This window comes from Podarcis raffonei, chromosome 2 (assembly GCF_027172205.1).
Source record: "Podarcis raffonei isolate rPodRaf1 chromosome 2, rPodRaf1.pri, whole genome shotgun sequence".
Lineage (NCBI taxonomy): Eukaryota > Metazoa > Chordata > Lepidosauria > Squamata > Lacertidae > Podarcis > Podarcis raffonei.
In genome coordinates this window covers 107,827,887-107,846,746 of record NC_070603.1, presented here as the reverse complement: position 1 = coordinate 107,846,746, position 18,860 = coordinate 107,827,887, and the positions used below count along the sequence as shown (strand labels likewise).

Genomic DNA, 18,860 nt, shown 5'->3' with positions numbered 1-18,860 from the left:
TAAAGTGGTGCTTCAGGTTAAGAACAGTTTCAGGTTAAGAACAGACCTCCAGAATGAATTAAGTTCTTAACCCTAGGTACCACTGTACTTTTGAAGCAGAAAAAGGGAGTAGCAGTAAATGGAGAGATATAGAAAGCAGAGTCCCTCAAAGATTGGTAATGGGACCTGTGCTTTTTAACTTGTTCATAAGCAATTTAGAGTTGGAGTGGCCAAGTTTGCTGGTGATACTAAATTGTTGAGGGTAGATAGAAAAGACAAAGACCAGAGCCAAGGGGGTGTGTAGGCGTGCGTGTGTGTGTGTAAGGGCAAGCTAGAATAATAGAATCATGGATTTATAGAGTTGGAAGGGACCCCATGGGTCATCTAGTCCAGCCCCCTGTAATGCAGGAATCTCAGCTGAAGCAGCCATGACAGATGGCCATCTAACCTCTGCTTGAAAACCTCCAAGGAAGGAGAGTCCACCACCTCTCCCGGGAGTCTGTTCCACTGCTGAACAGCGCTTACTGTCAGAAAGTTCTTCCGAATGTTTAGTCAGAATCTCCTTTCTTGCAACTTGAAGCCATTGGTTCGAGTCCTCCCCTCCAGAGCAGAAGAACACAAGCATGCTCCCTCCTCCATGTGACAGCCTTTGAGATACTTGAAGATGGCTATCGTCTCTCCTCTCAGTCTCCTCTTTTCCAGGCTAAACACACCCAGCTCCTTCAAGCGCTCCCCGTAAGGCTTAGTATCCAGAAGCTGGAGGAAGTAGCAAGCGAAATCCTGTGAGGGAGAGACATGCCTGATTTCTGCTCATATCCAAGGCTGTGGCTTTGGGTGAAGCAGGACCCTTTAGGGGTGCTAATGCTGTGAACCCCTCCATTGTAGGCTCAAGTTGTATATATGTGTAAATAAACCTTATATCATAAAGTCACTGCAGTCTCCGCTGTCCCTCATTCCAGAGGAAACACAAACCCTGTGTAAGCACCTGGAACACCTGGAATCTCACCCCGCTCGGATATTGGGGTGGCCTGAAGCAATATTTATCACTGGGTGTACTTACTGCGTTTCATTTTTCTGTTGACTGGACACTTCATAATCTCCCAACTGCCTATCTACTTACAACTCAGGATAACACTTCATGCACGTGATAAAGCAGTCTCTAGTCTGCGGAAGCTTCGACATACGATATACAGTGGTACTTCGGGTTACAGACGCTTCATGTTACAGACTCTGCTAACCCAGAAATAATACCTCGGGTTAAGAACTTTGCTTCAGGATGAGAACAGAAATCGTGCTCCGGCGGCGCGGCGGCAGCAGGAGGCCCCATTAGCTAAAGTGGTGCTTCAGGTTAAGAACAGTTTCCGGTTAAGAACGGACCTCCAGAACGAATTAAGTTCTTAACCCGAGGTACCACTGTACTAGACTCGCTAGGTTCCCCTACATGCTACAGATAAGCTTTCAGAGTTACGGGTTTGTTGCTGTTGTGTTTTAAACCGTATTTGCCACCTTGAGCTGCTTGGAGGGAAAAACCAGATGCCAGAAACCAAATAGGGAATGCAGTAAAAGCAGCACCCGGACCTTGAGATTACGAGTCTCTGCTGCTTACATCGCGCTGCAAACCCTCCTGCTCTCGACGGCTCAAATTTCTCTGAATATATAGGAAGACGAGCTGTTGCTCGTTCTCAAGGGCTTCTGCTGCCTCCGCTTATGTGAGGCATCTCTGGCAAGGCAGCAGCATTGTGAGGCGAGCACCTGCTGCCATGGCAACCAACACCGCTGAAGCGACAGGGACGGCTTGGCCTGTGCCAGAGAAGAGCCTGTTTGGAGGACTTCACCGTCCGCTTGGGTGAGGCAAGAGACACAGGCCTCCCATGCCCTCCCGGAAGGCTGGACCCGAGGCCTGTGCCCTTAACATTGCCCTAGAGATCTCAGCCTTATTGGACCCAGGTAAAGATAGCTCAAGCAGGCCCAGCTAACTTGATCCCCCTCTTCCCACCTCCGTCATTCCTCACCATGGACCCAGGCCAGGCCACAAGGTGCAGCCTCTCCTATTGCTCCGTTTCCTAGGGGTATGTGGGGTATTCGCACTCGCGACACTGGTAACTGTCCTCATTAATACTCCCTTATTCCAGTATTCCTCTTTGCAGGCTGCAGGTAAGACTGGGCTTCCCCAGCAGGGAAAGAGGCAATTTTGGGACACAAGGGTGAACTGGTTGAATTTTGGGTCTGACCCAGGCATAGGCAAACTCCGGCCCTCCAGATGTTTGGGACTACAATCCCCATCATCCCTGACCACTGGTCCTGTTAGCTAGGGTCCTGTTAGCTAGCCTGGTCTGATCCATCAAAATCCACAAAACTAGTTTACTGTATATTGTTGTGTGATAAATCTGCAGCGTGTGTTGCAAGCTCTGGAATATTGTGGGATTATGTAGTGGTAAAAGTGTCGGACTAGGACAGGCATAGGCAAACTCGGCCCTCCAGGTGTTTTGGGACTACAATTCCCATCATCCCTGACCAGTGGTCCTGTTAGCTAGGGATGATGGGAGTTGTAGTCCCAAAACATCTGAAGGGCTGTGTTTGCCTATGCCTGGACTAGGAGCTTGGAGGCCAGAGGTGCTTGCCCTGCCTGTGGGAGGCCCATTGAAATGAATGGATATTATTAACTCAGGTACGTTAATTTCAATGAATCTGCTCTGAGCAGGTGGCGAGAACCCAAGAGATGGCCAGGTCAGAGGCAGTAATGCTTCTGAATACCAGTTGATGGAAACCACAAGAGGGAAGAGGGCTCCTTTGCTCAAATCCTGCTCAGAGGTTTCCCCACAGGCATTTGGATGGTCACTATGACAACAAGATGCTGGACTGGCCTGATCCAGCAGGCTCTGCTTATGTTCTTATGGAAGATCAGGGCTATTAGCAATAAGGACTCAAGCAATACCATTGCTTATTGTTTGAATGTGTGGAGCACACGACAGGCAGGGGCAGATGCTTAAAGGACCTTGGACCAGTTTAATGGAACACACCAGATTTTACAGCTCAAGTTGCCACCTGCCAAAATTTGAATTCCATCCCAAATGTTTAAATCAGATGTACAGTATTTTCATAGTTTTAGTCAGTGGGTTTTTTTGGGGGGGTGCAGGGGTACGCATACCCCTAAACATTTTGTGAATCTTCGTACTTTTGTCCATTTACTGTATTTATTTTTCCCAATTTGAACTCAAAAATGGTGATTTTCTTGAGTCAAAATGAGAGTACCCGTAAACATTTTTTTTTAGAAAAAATCACTGGTTTTAGTTGTGTACTCCCCAACCTCAAACCCAAATTTTGCTCTGTCTCAGATTCGGGTTCTAAGAATTTGAGATTCCCATCTCGAAATGTGACTATTCCACACCCACACCAACACAGAAAGACACACATAGAAGAAGAAGCTCAAGTCCAAATTAGCATTTGCAAATGCTAAAATTTGGGACCAGGAATGGCCGGGGGCCGGGGAGGGGGATTTCACAATTTTAGAAATGCTGAACTCTTTTAATCTCCAGCTGACACCTGAGACCGAGCTGGCGTCAGGTGTTTAGAACGGTGTTTTATGGTTCGTAGTGACATTTGTACCATTGGGCACCACTGCATTTCGGGATGGGTGAATCTGTCGATTTCAGTTTCTCTTGGTTTCTCATTTTTCCAATCTCATGTCCAGTTCTCCACATGCCCACATCAGTTTGCAGTTCGTTTGTTTTTAAAAGTCCTTATAGAAATTCGTAAGCATTTTAGCGTAAATTTCTCCTAACACACATATTTTGTATGCAGTTTTGTCTAATATACTTATCTTTGCAAATCAGTATTCCCTAACATAGTTCATTTTTGTATGTTCTTTTCACGAACATTTTTTGTGGATTTTTTGTTCATTAATTACCCAACCATATGCATTTTTGTAAGGGATGCGGGTGGCGCTGTGGGTTAAACCACAGAGCCTAGGACTTGCCAATCAGAAGGTCGGTGGTTTGAAACCCCGTGACGGGGTGAGCTCCCGTTGCTTGTTCCCAGCTCCTGCAAACCTAGTAGTTCAAAAGCACGACAAAGTGCAAGTAGATAAATAGGTACCGCTCTGGTGGGAAGGTAAACGGTGTTTCTGTGAGCTGCTCTTGTTCGCCAGAAGCTGCTTAGTCATGCTGGCCACATGACCCGGAAGCTGTACGCCGGCTCCCTCAGCCAATAAAGCGAGATGAGCGCCGCAACCCCAGAGTCGGACACGACTGGACCTAATGGAACTAATGGTACTTAACCTCGGGTTAAGTACTTAATTTGATCCGGAGGTCCGTTCTTAACCTGAAACTGTTCTTAACCTGAAGCACCACTTTAGCTAATGGGGCCTCCTGCTGCCGTCACGCCACCGGAGCACAATTTCTGTTCTCATCCTGAAGCAAAGTTCTTAACCTGAAGCACTATTTCTGGGTTAGCGGAGTATGTAACCTGAAGCGTATGTAACCCGAGGTACCAATGTAGATCCATTTCCTCTCCCTCTCAATACAGAACACAATGGCATTTTTCACAGTCCCCCTCCAGGTCCCGTCCAACTTTGGCCCCACCACTTGGTAGTTTATTCTCAAACCGCAGCGGCATCCTGTCCCATGAAGTTGCAGCAGGATTGCAGAGTGATTTTTGCTCCTCTTCCTTGGCAGCAGCAACAGCCGCTCCACCGCAGCCATGGGGCCCCCTGCCCACTTGGTCACAGGCCTGGTAGGTGCTGAGAAATGGCACAGGGACACCCATGCCACCGTTCACGAAACCTCCAAGCTGACGCAGCGCTGCGCAAAGGATGCCCTCGACCTCTGGTGTCCGCTCCGAGCCCCAGGCCAGCCTGAGGAAACGCCGTATGAGAAAAAGACCAAGATCGACTCTTGGAAATTCAAGGTAGATGTCCACCCGACTGGAGAGGTGACAAGCAAGCCACCGGAGGGGCCGGGGGTGACCCTGTGGAGGAGCAAAATCAAACCCCCTCCTTGGGTGTGCAAGATGGCCTTGCCCTGCTGCCGAGACTACGCCACCCTCAAGAACAACGAGTATGTGGCCCAGTACGTCCGGGAGACGCGGCTGGTGGTGAGCCGCCTGCGGCAGGCACTCCTGGAGATCAACGACCAGTTCAAGATGCTGCTGCGTTGGAGATTACAACTGGACTCCACGCTGGATCAAATCCGCCAGGGCCTCGTTACCAACAAGCAGAGCCAGGCCATTCGGGAGCACCGACCGGAAGTAGAGAAGGTGAGACCTGCATCTCAACCCTGCAGTGAAGCCATCCAGTGTGCCAGTGTGGTGTAGTGGTTAAGAGCGGTAGACTCGTAATCTGGGGAACCGGGTTCGCTTCCCCGCTCCTCCACATGCAGCTGCTGGGTGACCTTGGGCCAGTCACACTTCTCTGAAGTCTCTCAGCCCCACTCACCTCACAGAGTGTTTGTTGTGGAGGAGGAAGGGAAAGGAGAATGTTAGCCGCTTGGAGACTCCTTCGGGTAGTGATAAAGCAGGATATCAAATCCAAACTCTTCTTCTTCTTCTTCCTCCTCCACTTACGAAAAACCCAAGGCTATCAGTCGCTACTCGTCCTGATGGCCATGTTCTCCCTCCACTGTCGGAGGCAATATGCTTATGCATGCCAGTTGCTGTTGTGCCTGGGTCCTCCTTGTTCATTTCCTAGAGGTATCTGGTTGGCTGCTATGCGAACAGGATGCTTGGCTAGATGGGCCAAGTTCCGGAGCCCTGTTGGCATCCTGAAGTGAACGTAACACGCAACTGCGTGTGCGCGGGTTGCGTTTTGCCGCTTCCACGCGTGCGTGCGACGTCATTTTGAGCGTCACGCGCATGTACGAGTGGCAAAACCCGGAAGTAACGCGTTCCGTTACTTCTGGGTCGCCGCAGAGCGCAACCCGTAAACACTCAACCTGAAGTGTATTCATCCCGAGGTATGACTGTACTGCAAATCTCGAAGTGTCCATGTGCTATGCAGTCTATTTTGCAACCATTTACCCACCCAACCTTTGTTCCTCTCCCTGGTATGTAGGTACCTGACAAGGTAGATGCACTAATGAAATGGGAGAAGGATGAGTTTCTGAAACAGAAAGCCAAGCTGGAAGGGATGATGGCGATGTCAGAAGATCATATGAAGGTAGGAAACAAGGCAGGGAATGAAGGCAGGGACAAGCCTCCACAACCTGTACAGGCAAGGGAGGCAGACCAGGTGGACACCAGCATAATAAATAAATAAATAAATAAATAAATAAATAAATAAATAAAATAAAAAATAAATATTTTTTTTGAATTTATATACCACCCTATACCCGGAGGCCTCAGGGCGGTTCACAGAAAAGATCAACATACAAACCAAATATATATATATATAATCAGAATAAAATCAGCAACCCAATAACACCCCCCTGCATACACAGAAGGGCTTTGCACTTGTAATTATCCCCTCTAAAGGGAAGACAAAGGAAATGAAAGACATTTTCTTCTTTTTAAAATAATTCTTATTGGTTTTTAGATAAACAAAAAGTTTAAAACGTTTTCAAAACATCTGGGGACACTTCCATTTATTTGGTCTTAGTTGACACCCTTGACAAATATAAAAGCTTAGGATTGCCTCAATTTTTTGTTATATTGCTATATTTTGTATTCTGCTTTTGGGGACTTTTTGCTTTTCTTATATAACGATTTTTAAGGCAGCAATACACATACTGCTTATACAGCACAGAGGCGGAATCCTATGATCTCAGGAGGTGAGGTAGCTTCGTTACGTGTGCTGGGATTGGTAGTCCTGTGAAATTAAACTACAGTTCCCAGCATTCTTTGCTGTGACCCCTTATGCAGCAATTCAACATAATAACTGGATGGAATTGTCACCGCAGGAGGCAATTCGGAGAGGGAAGGAGTTGGATTATAGTCGCTGCTGGCGGTGTGAGCTTTCTCCCTCCTCTGCACCTAAATGGTGTGGCTCAGATTTGGGGTTGGAGGGGCATGGATGGAAGCTAGTTTCTTATCATGGTTTCTTCCACCCAACGACTTGTTGCAGGCACTGGGCACATGTCGGCAAACTCTGAACATGCTGTGCAATGAACGGGGCCGCGTTCTGGACCTGGTGCCACAACCTTTCCGCATGGTTCTCCTAGGGGCTGGGCGTGACTCCTGGCTTGGACTGAGCCGTCCCTCATCCCCCTGGGTGGAGCGTAACGAGACACCCATCCCTAACCCCATTGCAGCCTTCACACCAGGTAAGGGGAAAATCCCTCCGCAGCTTCCATAAGGAACATTATTTACAATTCATATTACTGTACTAGCCATTCATTCGTTGGGCGGGCTACATAAAAATGAGGGGCAGTGCTTGTCTCTGGCCCCTCAAATATAATGGGTTGGCCTAGATTTGCATGCCAACAAAGGTCCGTATAGTTAAAGCTATGGTTTCCCCAGTTGTGATGTATGGAAGTGAGAGCTGGACGATAAAGAAGGCTGATCGCCGAAGAATTGATGCTTTTGAATTATGGTGCTGGAGGAGACTCTTGAGAGTCCCATGGACTGCAAGAAGATCAAACCTATCCATTCTTAAGGAAATCATCTCTGGGTGCTCACTGGAAGGACAGATCCTGAAGCTGAGGCTCCAATACTTTGGCCACCTCATGAGAAGAGAAGACTCCCTGGAAAAGACTCTGATGCTGGGAAAGATGGAGGGCACAAGGAAAAGGGGACGACAGAGGACGAGATGGTTGGGTAGTTTTCTCGAAGCTACCAGCATGAGTTTGACCAAACTGTGGGAGGCAGGGGAAGACAGGAGTGCCTGGCGTGCTCTGGTCCATGGGGTCACGAAGAGTCGGACACGACTAAACAACTAAACAACAACAACAAAGATTTGCATAGGCTTAACTTTGGTTAAGCTCCAAGACAAAAACACAGAACTGAACTGGAAACTTTCCTTAAAATAGGAGATTATTTAAGGGGCAGTGTCAGAGAATCACCCACCGGCAAAGGGAGGTGATTGGAGCTGGGGTATCATGCACCATTTTAACAGAACCAACAAGCCAGATTTTAGAAGCATTCCAATTTCCTTTCCAGAGTGTGCGGCGGCTCTAGAGGATGCCCGGCGCCTCACCTCTCTTACCAAGGATGTGCTCCAACAGATGCAAAAGGCCATCAATGAAGCGCAAGACACCCGCAATACAGCCCACACCACCATTGAAAACAGCCTGCAGGGCAAGAGGGATGAGACTCTCTGTCATAAGGTAAAGGGAGACCCAACATGCTGATAAATTGGCTGTGTTACACATGAAATTATTCTTGCATGTGCATACAGAACCACATATGGCGTGAAACCCTGCTTTTTAACACTAAGTCTCAGCCTCAGTGGATGCATCTGTGAAACTTGTTTATGCAGCGCTGCTCAAAGTCAACAAAGCTGTTCCCGCCTTCTCGATTAAACATGCCTCTGCAACGCAGAAATTGGGCCACTGCACACACACACACACAAACTTCTTGCACAGCAAAGTTACAAAACGTGGTGGTAGCCAGTAGCTCAGGGCCCAAGTAGATGTGATAATGATCCATGTTATTAGACCTTGCATGCTGTGTCTTTTGAAAAACATAAACAGCAGGCATAGGGACCCCCGAGATGTGTCAGGACTGGCATGGGAGAAGCGGGTGGGCTTTCACCTCTACCGCAGTCCCAGTTCGAATCTCTCCCTCTCACACACATCAAGTTGACTTAAAGCATTATCACAGTTTCTCTTTAGAGGCCTGCTGAATTTGCATTGCTCTTGTATTCTGTAATGTTTAGCGGCATAATAATATTAATTCACCCCTTCTCCAGTCATTAGATCAATCATTTAATGAATAGGGATGAGTGATAACCCCCACCCCCTTCAGCTGGCTTGCATGTGTCTCTGTGTGTTGTGTGTATGAGCGAGTGTGGGGTGGTCACCCCCACCACTGCATTGCCCCTGGTGTGTGGATGAAGAGTGAATACAGCCCTCAGGCCAAAAAAGTTAGCTAGCCCTGCTGTAAGGTGTGAGGAGTTTGCCGTGTTCTCAAGTAGGCGAAACTTAATAGTCGGAAATTTGTCCCCTTTTTGAATTGCTCCTACTCTTTGCATGCTTGCACACGCATTCTCACCTTTTCACATCAACAGCACCCCCGTGTTTCCAAGCAATCTGGCTCAACATCTCCTTCATTGTTTTCTCTTTGGTAGGAACGGCTTGACATTACGCTGGCAGGAACTCGCAGCACCCTGCATCGCTGCCAACGTTTCCAGCATGAGATGCGTGTTACCCGGGGCATGGCCTTGGTGAGCAGTAAGAGCTGGGAAGCGCCAGTGCTGTGGGTCTTCACATTCCGGTTCCCTCCAGCTCTGCCTGCTTGGAGATTAACTGGGGAAGACTTGTCCTCCCCTTTCCCTCTCCACCTCTGGGAATCCTCCTTTGATTCTGAACCATTTTTGTATCCACAGGGTCCTGAAAGTAGCAAGTACTTGGAGACACGGGAGAAGCTGACACGGCCAGTGGTGCAGGTGTACCAAAGACATGTAGGAACACAGCTGCCTGAAGCTGCTATCCTCAACCAGGTAGGATGCCAGTAGGGGCAATGAGCAGGCCTTTGACTGCAATATAACTGGTGTGGAGAACTGGATCTGGCTGGTGGGCCAGATCCTTATTCCCCATCCTCCCCTGCTACATCTTCTACAAGCCAACTTTGGCTGATAGGCGGGTTTGCCCACCTGTCAGTTATCTGACAATGATGTCAGGTGACCTGTTTTCCTCTGCCCGTGTGGCTTGAAATAAAACCACTGCTAGCAAAGGGACAGGGCTTTGGAAGCGCTGACAACGAGCTGATTGCTGATGCTTGCAAAAATTAGTTGACTCTCTTCCTAAAGCTGGAACCTTATGCAGGTAAAGTGGTACAGGTTAGAGACAGACAGAATTGCCTCTTGTTTGCCTGGATGAAGGTGGGCATGTTTGTACAGTGGTACCTCGGTTTAAGAACAGTCCGGTTTAAGAACAATTTGGTTTACAAACTCCGCAAAACTGAAAATAGTGTCTTGGTTTGAGAACTTTAAAGGTAAAGGTACCCCTGCCCGAAAGGGCCAGTTGTGTCCGACTCTAGGGTTGCGCGCTCATCTCGCTCAAGAGGCCGGGAGCCGGCGCTGTCCGAAGACACTTCCGGGTCACGTGGCCAGCGTGATGAAGCTGCATCTGGTGAGCCAGCACCAGCGCCGCACACGGAAACGCCGTTTACCTTCCCACTATAAAGCGGTCCCTATTTATCTACTTGCACTTAGGGGTGCTTTCGAACTGCTAGGTTGGCAGGAGCTGGGACCGAACGACGGGAGCTCACCCCGCCGCGGGGATTCGAACCGCCGACCTTACGATCGCACTGAGGTTTTACCCACAGCGCCACCCGCGTCCCTTTTGAGAACTTTACCTTGGTCTAAAAATGGAATCTGAACAGTGGAAGGGCACTGGCAGTGGGAGGCCTCATTAGGGAAAGCGTGCCTTGGTTTAAGAACAGTTTTGGTTTAAGAACAGACTTCCGGAACGGATTAAGTTCATAAACCGAGGTACCACTGTATAGGCTTCTGAATTTCTGGAATGTAGTCTACTGTTGAAACCATTGCTCCCACCCATTTTTGCTGCTGGGCCCATCTCCCACTGGCATGCAGTCCTTAGACTAAAAAGGGCTCCCTGCCTGTGCTGCATGTATAGGAATTGGGCTATTTCCACTATAGATGTCTACTCACAAGAAAATCCTACTGAGTTCAATGGAACTTACTGCCCACGTAAGTGAGTCTAGGACTGGAGGCAACACTGCTAAATTGAACTATCTGTACAATGCAAACCCATCTTACGGATGGGAAGCTGACGGGTGGGGACATCTTCCCTGACTCTGGACCACCTGCTTACTTGTCTTTTTCTGCCTTTGTCTCTCTTTGTAGTCCACGGCACAGTTAGATCGCTCTATAGTAGAAACAGGGGAGAACATTGATCAGCTCAAAGCCACTCGGCGTTACCTGCGCAACTGCATTCACGACAAGCAGACGGGCTACCATGTGGATGGCAGTATTAAACGGCTGCGGCAGCGCCGCATGCTTCCACGCACTAACATGAATGAGGTTCTTGACTTGGTCTACACCTAAGGAGCAGAGAAAATGCATGGAGACATCATACAAATAAAGAGCTGAACATGCTAGAAAGGCCCAGTATAATTTCCTCCCAACTGGGGATGAGGGGAAATATATGCCTGGCTGCAGTCACACAGCAGAGAATCTAATAATACAGCATTTTAAAGCTCAATCATTATAGATACATATATAGAAAATGCAATCCCAAGTTTTTAGAGGGGAGCATGATTTCATGAATGACAAGAATAAGTACTTTTCTATTTGAGAATCGAATCAGTAAATCCAAATCTGTCACTAATAAACTTTATGTGTTAAATATTAAATATACGGTCAATGCTGGAGCATCTTGTGTAAATGGAGTCTTTGAATTCTCTTCTTCAGGAAAAAATCTCACCCCCACCAAGTACTTTACTTAGGTACTGGTATCAGTTAGGAAGTAGGAAGAGAGAAAGATCTGAGTGTACTGGTGAGAGGAGGGGCCTTGTTTTGCAAGTGAGCATGTGGACCCTTTGCCATGGGCCCCTTCGATAGATCAAGTTGGTTTTCTTTTAACACTTGTCTGCAGTAGGATTCCTGCAAGGGAAATGAGTCCTCTTGCGAGAGGAACAGCATAATCTATTCACTATGAATACAGCAAAAGACAGAAACCAAATCTGTTAAGTCAGAGATGTGTTGGTGGGGACACATGTCAAGTATGCAACTACCTGGAACAGTAGTAGTGGCTGATAGGAAGCAACAGTAGGTTTCACATGCATTTGTGCCAGGCAGCAGGATGGCAGTGTCCATCAGGGGTGGTTGGGCAAATGCAATGAGACAGTCTGGCCATTGTAGGGCATACCAGACTGGGCACAACCCAAAAATGGGGAGGAGGACACATTTTCCCAACAGCTCAGAAGCAAGCCTTTATTCAGATGGGTGTACGTATGTAGGGTAGCACCAAGGGGAGGAAAGAGATGAATATATTCCAGCGACACATCTGGGCAGCATAATAAATGGAACCTGTTTCAGCTGCTCTGAAATTGATACTAGGGGTTTATTGGGTTGTTGTTTTTATTTTGATTGTATATTTTGTGGTTTCATATTTTGATTTTGTTCTGTGAACCGCCCTGAGACCTCTGGGTATAGGGTGGGGTGTGTGTGTGTGTACATAGACACAGACACACAGTCAAAGCATGGTCACTGAGCATGCCATGCCTCTAGTGCAGGTTTTCCCAAACTTGGCTTTCCAGGTGTTTTTTGGACTACAATTCCCATCATCTCTGACCACTGGTTCTGTTAGCTAGGGATGATGGGAGTTGTAGTCCAAAAGCAGCTGGACACCCAAGTTTGGGAAATCCTGCTGTAGCGTTCCAGACTAGGAGAAGAACTCTGAGGCACCAAACAGACGCCCCACTGCAAGTGTCTACTGCTTTCTTATAGGGCTCCCCGCCGCCCGCCATGTGCTTGTCTCGAACACACTTCGAAATCCGGCCTTCGCCGACTGCCACAGGGATAAGCTGCGCTTCGGTTAAAATTAACAGTACGCATGCGCCACCTCCCGAAACAACGCGATAAAACACACCGGAAGCCCCGCCGGAGAGACAAAAAAAAAGTTTAACTTGTAGAATCTCTACCTATATTCAGAGGTGCCAAACAACAAACAAACCCCACAACCGAATATTGGAAGCGTAACAAAACGTAGAAAGACGGGGTGGTCTGAGGGCAAAATATAAGAAAAATAACGTAAATTCCTTCAACAACCGCTTCTTCGGCATCCAGGCTGCCATTTTGAATCGGAAGTAGAGGGTGGTCACAGGCGCGCGTGCGCGGAACAAACCACGCGAGAACTTGGTTCGCCGAGAGTTTGAGAACGTAGCCGCGCATGCGTATGGTGCGCCGGAAGCCGGTAGCCCGTGCATAAGACTCTGGGTAACCCCGCGCGTGGCCCTTTTCTGCCTCTGCGAGCGAGCGGGACGCGGGGAGGAGAGCGAAGCGCCTCCATGTGAGTTTATACGGAGGAGGAAAATAAGGGTGGAAACCGGAGTCTTATTGGGGGGCAGTGAGGGGGGAAGGCTATCAACCGGCGTGAAGGCCAGAAAGAGGCCTCGGGGGGGGGGGGCGGGACGGGGCACGTGGGGCGGGAGGAGGGAGGCGCAGAGAAACCGAGGGCGGCGGTGAAGAAACTGCGGGGAGGCCTCGCTTCAGATCCCGCCTGACTGCCGAGCTGGCCACGTGAAGGAGGGAGACGGAGGACCAGTTGCGCTTCCCTCCCTCGGCTCCTGGGGGGGGGGATGTGATGAGTTTTATTTCAGCAATAGTCGTTATAAGAGGGGAGGGCGAGCGAGCTTGGCTTTCTCCCCATCTGGCCTTCCTTAGCTGATTGCTGCATTGCCGTGGGTTGGACTAGATGACCCTTGGGGTCCCTCCCAACCATAAAATTGTGCGATATGCTTCAGCCAGACTTGCAAGTCGTATTTAGTCCCACCAGTTTTATATGAGGCCCACTATAAGAGCCCTCTCTTTCCGTCTACACTTCACAAATGGGAAGGTAGGCCCGATTTTGCAGATCTGGTCCCACCTTTGCTTAAGAAAAAAAGAAGGAAGGGACCAAGCCTGCAGTCATACACTTTTGACACTTTGAGCAAAGATAGCATTTCGTTTCTTTTATTTGTTGTACAAGTCAGCCTGTGTTGTCTCAGTTGCATTGTCCCAAGGGTTTGGGGAGCCAGATCTTCACATTCAAAATGAGGGTGAAAAACAGTGTCCTAAGTTTCTAGACAAGAATACAGCAACATTACAGGTAGCTAAGATGATGGCCTCCGTAAATTGTTTCACTGCAGCTCGCATCAGCCCCAGAAATGATGGGAGCTGAAGTTGATAAACATATGATGGACACCATGTTGGCCAATTTTGATGTATTTATTTCTTTATTTTGGAAATGGCTCAAGTGGTGGATCTGATAGTGAGCAAGGTAACCCAGATTTGAATGAATGAGCATACAAATGTTGAATGCGGGATGTAGCTCACATAATTGATACATATCCAAACCTTTGCAAGAGTCTTGAAGCTTGCTCACAATATTTGATGTCCTGTCTACCAGTAAAGGGTGACAGCTCATACCTTTCATGTGCATAAAGGTACTTGACCTTGCTAGCAAAAAAAATCACTTTTGTGTGGCAGCCAGTACAGGTTCAGTTTGCATATTCTACCTGAGCCATTGAAGGGTAGATTGGGCCAATTCAAGACCTAATAGTTATTTATTCCACCTCTAGAATGACTGACTGGGAGACAGCCCCTGCTGTGGCAGAGACCCCTGATATCAAGCTGTTTGGGAAATGGAGTACAGATGATGTGCAGATCAGTGACATCTCCTTGCAGGTATGGAATGAGGTTGTAAACAAACTGGACAGAGCTCTTGGACAGTGTTGTCTTCCGGCGGATAATGAGCTTGCATCCCTGCTTGTTTCCTAATACTTTTTCCTTATGCTTCTTTAGGATTACATTGCAGTGAAGGAGAAATATGCCAAGTATTTGCCACACAGTGCTGGGCGCTATGCTGCCAAGCGCTTCCGGAAAGCCCAGTGTCCTATCGTTGAGCGCCTCACTAACTCGATGATGATGCATGGACGCAACAATGGCAAGAAGCTCATGACTGTGCGCATCATCAAGCATGCCTTCGAGATCATCCATCTGCTCACAGGAGAGGTGAGTTGGACATGGGAGCAGAAAAGCTGTCTGTGGAAGCTGACATATTGTGAGATGGGTTTTTGATCCTGGAGGCTAGAGGGAGAGGAGATGGATAAACGCCCACCAGAAGGAAATACCTGGTGTGACGAGGCCTAGCTATGCACATTGAAGCAAAATTTAGGTATAGTTTTAGAAAACATTAGTTGACTAAGAAATGTGTTTTTGTCATCTAAAGAGTAAGTGGATGTTCTTTCTACTCACTAGTAGTGTATTTTGGGAAGAATAGCCCATTATGTGTTGATTCAGAAGGCAAGCAATGGAAAAATCTTAAGTTTCCTCCCAACCCATCAGACACAAATTGTGTTGACTGATGTGGCCCATTACACGCTTCCCATTATTTTCAATGTGATGCAAAGTACTGTGTTTCTCAGAATATGTTCGGGTCTTGGTTGATGTAAAGGTTTTAATCCATTCCCTAAGGTCCAGCGAGATACACAGATTGCTAAATATGTATGTTGCAATCTTATTTTCCCACTTGACAAATTAAAAACTATCAAATCAAATTGGTTCTGACTCGCATCCACTTAAGAGTTCTTAAAGTTCTCATAAGTGAAATTGTGGGTTTTCCAATACAAATAAGTGATTTGTTCCTAAAATCAATCTCAATTCTTGGAAGGTTTCCAGAACTGCCGTAGAACTACTTGGTTTGTGTTGGGTTTTTAGCAGTGTTAAGCAGTTAGCATTTTCACAAGTGTTTTATTTGTATTATTAGACAGTTCTAGTGAAGGTTTCCACTACCAAGCCTTCTGGATATGGTGGGGTGAAAATTCAGCTCCCCAAAAGTACAGAATTGCATAGGTTTGTATTTACTGGGCTATCCTGATTTGCTATGCATCTTGTGTTTTCTATCTTCTTAGTAATACTCTGATATACTAAGAGCATTTATGTGAATTAATATTTGGGCAGGTCTCCCTTTCACTTGGGATGAAATTTGCAGGTTTTGTGGATGGGCTTACAGGATTCTTCTCAGTTCCTTAAGTATATATTACCTTTGTTCTCTAGCCGTGCTTTTTTGTTTTTAGTTTGGAGGAATTGTGTCTCTCATTGGAGGGATTGTACCATTGGTAACTGCAGAATAGTTCATACACCAATTTTATTGTCCAGGAATTGTCATTAACTTCCTGTAAGTCATTTCTGGTATATGAACCTAGAATATTTTTTGCTAATCTTCACTCGTGTTGGCTGTGTCCATCATACAGAAGTAGAAAGTGACTCTGAAGAGATGTGTCTTGTTTAAGTCACAACATTGGCTGTGGTTAGAAGCTGTACATTACTCCGTAGAGTAGACTGTAGTTGCAGCCTTAACCTGCTTTATCTTTTTTACAGAACCCCCTTCAGGTCCTGGTGAATGCCATCATCAACAGTGGCCCTCGTGAAGACTCTACCCGTATTGGTCGAGCTGGCACAGTGAGGAGGCAAGCTGTTGATGTGTCACCTTTGCGTCGTGTCAATCAGGTACGGGATTGTCCTGTAAGAGTTGTTTGACCGTGGAATGAACTCCCTTGGCAGGTGGTGGTGGTTTTCAAGCAGAGGTTAGATGGCTGTCTGTTGGGGAGCTTTAGTCAAGATTCCTGCATTGCAGGGGGTTGGACTGGATGATCCTCGGGGTCCCTTCCAACTCTACAATTCTGTGATTAAGGAAGAGCATTTTCTCAGCTGACTCTGCATGCCAATGTAATCTCTGTCTCCCCACTGCAGGCTATCTGGTTGCTCTGCACTGGGGCTCGTGAAGCTGCCTTCCGCAACATAAAGACCATAGCCGAGTGCCTAGCAGATGAGCTGATCAATGCAGCTAAGGTGAGAATCAACTAATAGCAAGTTCCTTCAGTGGGGTTTAAGTAGCATCGTGACAGTGGCACATTCTAAGCCTTTTTACTGTTGTTATTCTAGTGTGTGGTTAATTAATTTCCTGTTTTGGAAGCATTTTAACTGCTGCTGCTTCTTAATTTTGAAAACATGTTTTCTAGTAGTGTTGTGTTCTTGTGTTTTATGTTTTATGCAAGAGCAGCGTTTTCCTGAAAGGCAGTGTAGGAATAAGTAAATTGTTGTCACGTGGAAATCAGCAGCAGGGTTTTCAAAGCCAGATGCAGGGATGGTGAATAGGGCTCTCATTATAACCCCAAGAATGAATTGGTTTGCGGCGATAGTTGTCCTAAACTGCAAAATATACAAGTGCAGCACTCCTTGAAGATTTTAGCTGAAAGTTGCCTGAGAGATGCCTTGTGCAGCAGTAGGAACAGTTCCTGAAACTGAGACATTATCACAGCAGCCCACGGTTGCTCTAGGTCATGGGTAGGCAAACTAAGGCCCGGGGGCCAGATCCGGCCCAATTGCCTTCTCAATCCGGCCAGCGGACGGTCCGGGAATCAGCATGTTTTTACATGAGTAGAATGTGTCCTTTTATTTAAAATGCCCCATCTCCGTGGAGCATAGGAATTCGTTCAATCCCCCCCCCCCCAAATATAGTCTGTCCCCCCACAAGGTCTGAGGGACAGTGGACCGGCCCCCTGCTGGAAAAGTTTGCTGACCCCTGCTCTAGGTCCAGCTGTTAACATCGTTCTCAGGCAACATAATCTATCGTAAAATGATTGCTTGACACGCAACCTGGTATTTGGCCCAAAAAGCTTACAGTGTTGTGGGATTGAAACCATAATCTTAAATAGCTGGAATGGTATCCATTATGTGTGTATGCCAGTTGTTGCAACTATTCTGTAGCAGCTCCTTCAGCTGTTCATTGGAGGGGTGACTGTGTGAAGGTGTATGTGACTGGAATTGCCACCTATTGGGAAGAAGTTATTTGAGCAGATTGCTTCAGGCTGAGTTTGGGATCATGCTGCTGTGTGTGTATGTCTGTGTCTCATGGTTGCCTCCCATTTCTAGGGTTCCTCCAACTCTTATGCCATCAAGAAGAAGGACGAGTTGGAGCGTGTGGCCAAGTCCAACCGTTAAGAGTTGCTGCTGCTGCTGGATATCCAAAGCAAATAAATTCTCATTTTCACACTGTTTTGCTCCTCTTCCTTGCGATCCACCTTCTTCTGAAGCATGTGGACCCATGACCAAAAAGATAATCTGTGTTGTGATGTAGCAGTTTAGAGGCAGCAGTGGCTGCCAACTTGGATGGCTTTAAAAGAAAGAGGATTGGATAAATTCATGGCAAAAACTGTCAGGAACTACTAGCTATGATGGCTGTGTGGTACCTGACACACTGTGTGTGCCTCTGAATGTCAGTTGCTTGAAATCACAAGTGGGGAGAGTTGCTGTCACACTCAAGTCCTGCTTGTGGTTTCTCTACAGGCACCTGATTGACTACTTGGAAAATATGCTGGACAACATGGAACCATGATCAGATCTAGTTTGGCTGTTGTGTTCTTAAATAGATTACAGCAACAACCAACCCAGAACACAGCTAAAATAACTGAAACACTTAAAGCTAGCATAAACTGCACCCAACGGGAACTTGGTGCAGAAGTAAAGCACCCCTAGATTGTGATTAAAAGCCTGGGAGAGAACAAGATGTTCTCCTTATCATTTGCCCTGAAATAACATAGCGCAGGCTACCAGGTGAGCCACTGGGCTACCACTGACAAGGTCTTCTCCCTAGCAACTGCTCAAGTTAGACACCTGGAGAAAGGCCTCTGGTTATCTGCTGCAAACCACCTAGATACCTACTTCGTAGATCCCAATTCGCATTTTGCCCACTTCTAAAGGAATGTGGAAGAGTTGCTGTTCCCTGGAGCTTTCTGTCATTTTCATATCAGCAGGAGCAGAAGAGTTAGGTTACCTTGTTTGTTTTACTCCCAGTCAGGGATAAGTTAGTACAGCTCAGACCTTTATGCTCATTGGAATGCCATCCTTTGCTGCAAGCGATCCAGTTTGTGGACATTTTTCATTTCCAGTTTCTCTAGGAAGGCTGCATTCAGCTTATTTGTGTTCATGATCTGCAGAAGGTTTCACAGGTCAGTCATGCCTGCAAACCACACAAATCTTGGGTTTTGAATTGCATCCAAACAAA

The 18,860-nt window shown here is 47.2% G+C and overlaps 3 protein-coding genes across 4 annotated transcripts in view; 2 read left to right on the top strand and 1 right to left on the bottom strand.

Moving 5' to 3' along the window:
* Window positions 1-18,860, bottom strand: part of GABBR1 (gamma-aminobutyric acid type B receptor subunit 1) — a 308,383-nt gene that overhangs the window by 81,067 nt on the left and 208,456 nt on the right. The gene's annotated exons all lie outside the window — the stretch shown is intronic.
* On the top strand, window positions 1,588-11,463 carry CCDC105 (coiled-coil domain containing 105). 2 transcript variants are annotated; one of them, XM_053378965.1, is made up of 8 exons: window positions 1,588-1,926; window positions 4,656-5,232; window positions 6,026-6,130; window positions 7,034-7,232; window positions 8,068-8,234; window positions 9,197-9,292; window positions 9,455-9,568; window positions 10,937-11,463. In XM_053378965.1, the coding sequence occupies exons 2-8, from the start codon at window positions 4,678-4,680 to the stop codon at window positions 11,135-11,137; spliced, it is 1,437 nt and encodes a 478-aa protein (XP_053234940.1). In that variant the 5' UTR covers window positions 1,588-1,926; window positions 4,656-4,677; the 3' UTR covers window positions 11,138-11,463. The 2 variants fall into 2 exon arrangements, with proteins under 2 accessions (XP_053234940.1, XP_053234939.1); XM_053378964.1 differs by having other exon boundaries at window positions 1,590-1,926; window positions 4,653-5,232.
* On the top strand, window positions 12,977-17,851 carry RPS5 (ribosomal protein S5). Its single transcript, XM_053379045.1, has 6 exons — window positions 12,977-13,103; window positions 14,374-14,479; window positions 14,597-14,806; window positions 16,175-16,303; window positions 16,547-16,645; window positions 17,729-17,851. Exons 2-6 carry the CDS (start codon window positions 14,375-14,377, stop codon window positions 17,795-17,797), a joined length of 612 nt encoding a protein of 203 aa, XP_053235020.1. The 5' UTR covers window positions 12,977-13,103; window position 14,374; the 3' UTR covers window positions 17,798-17,851.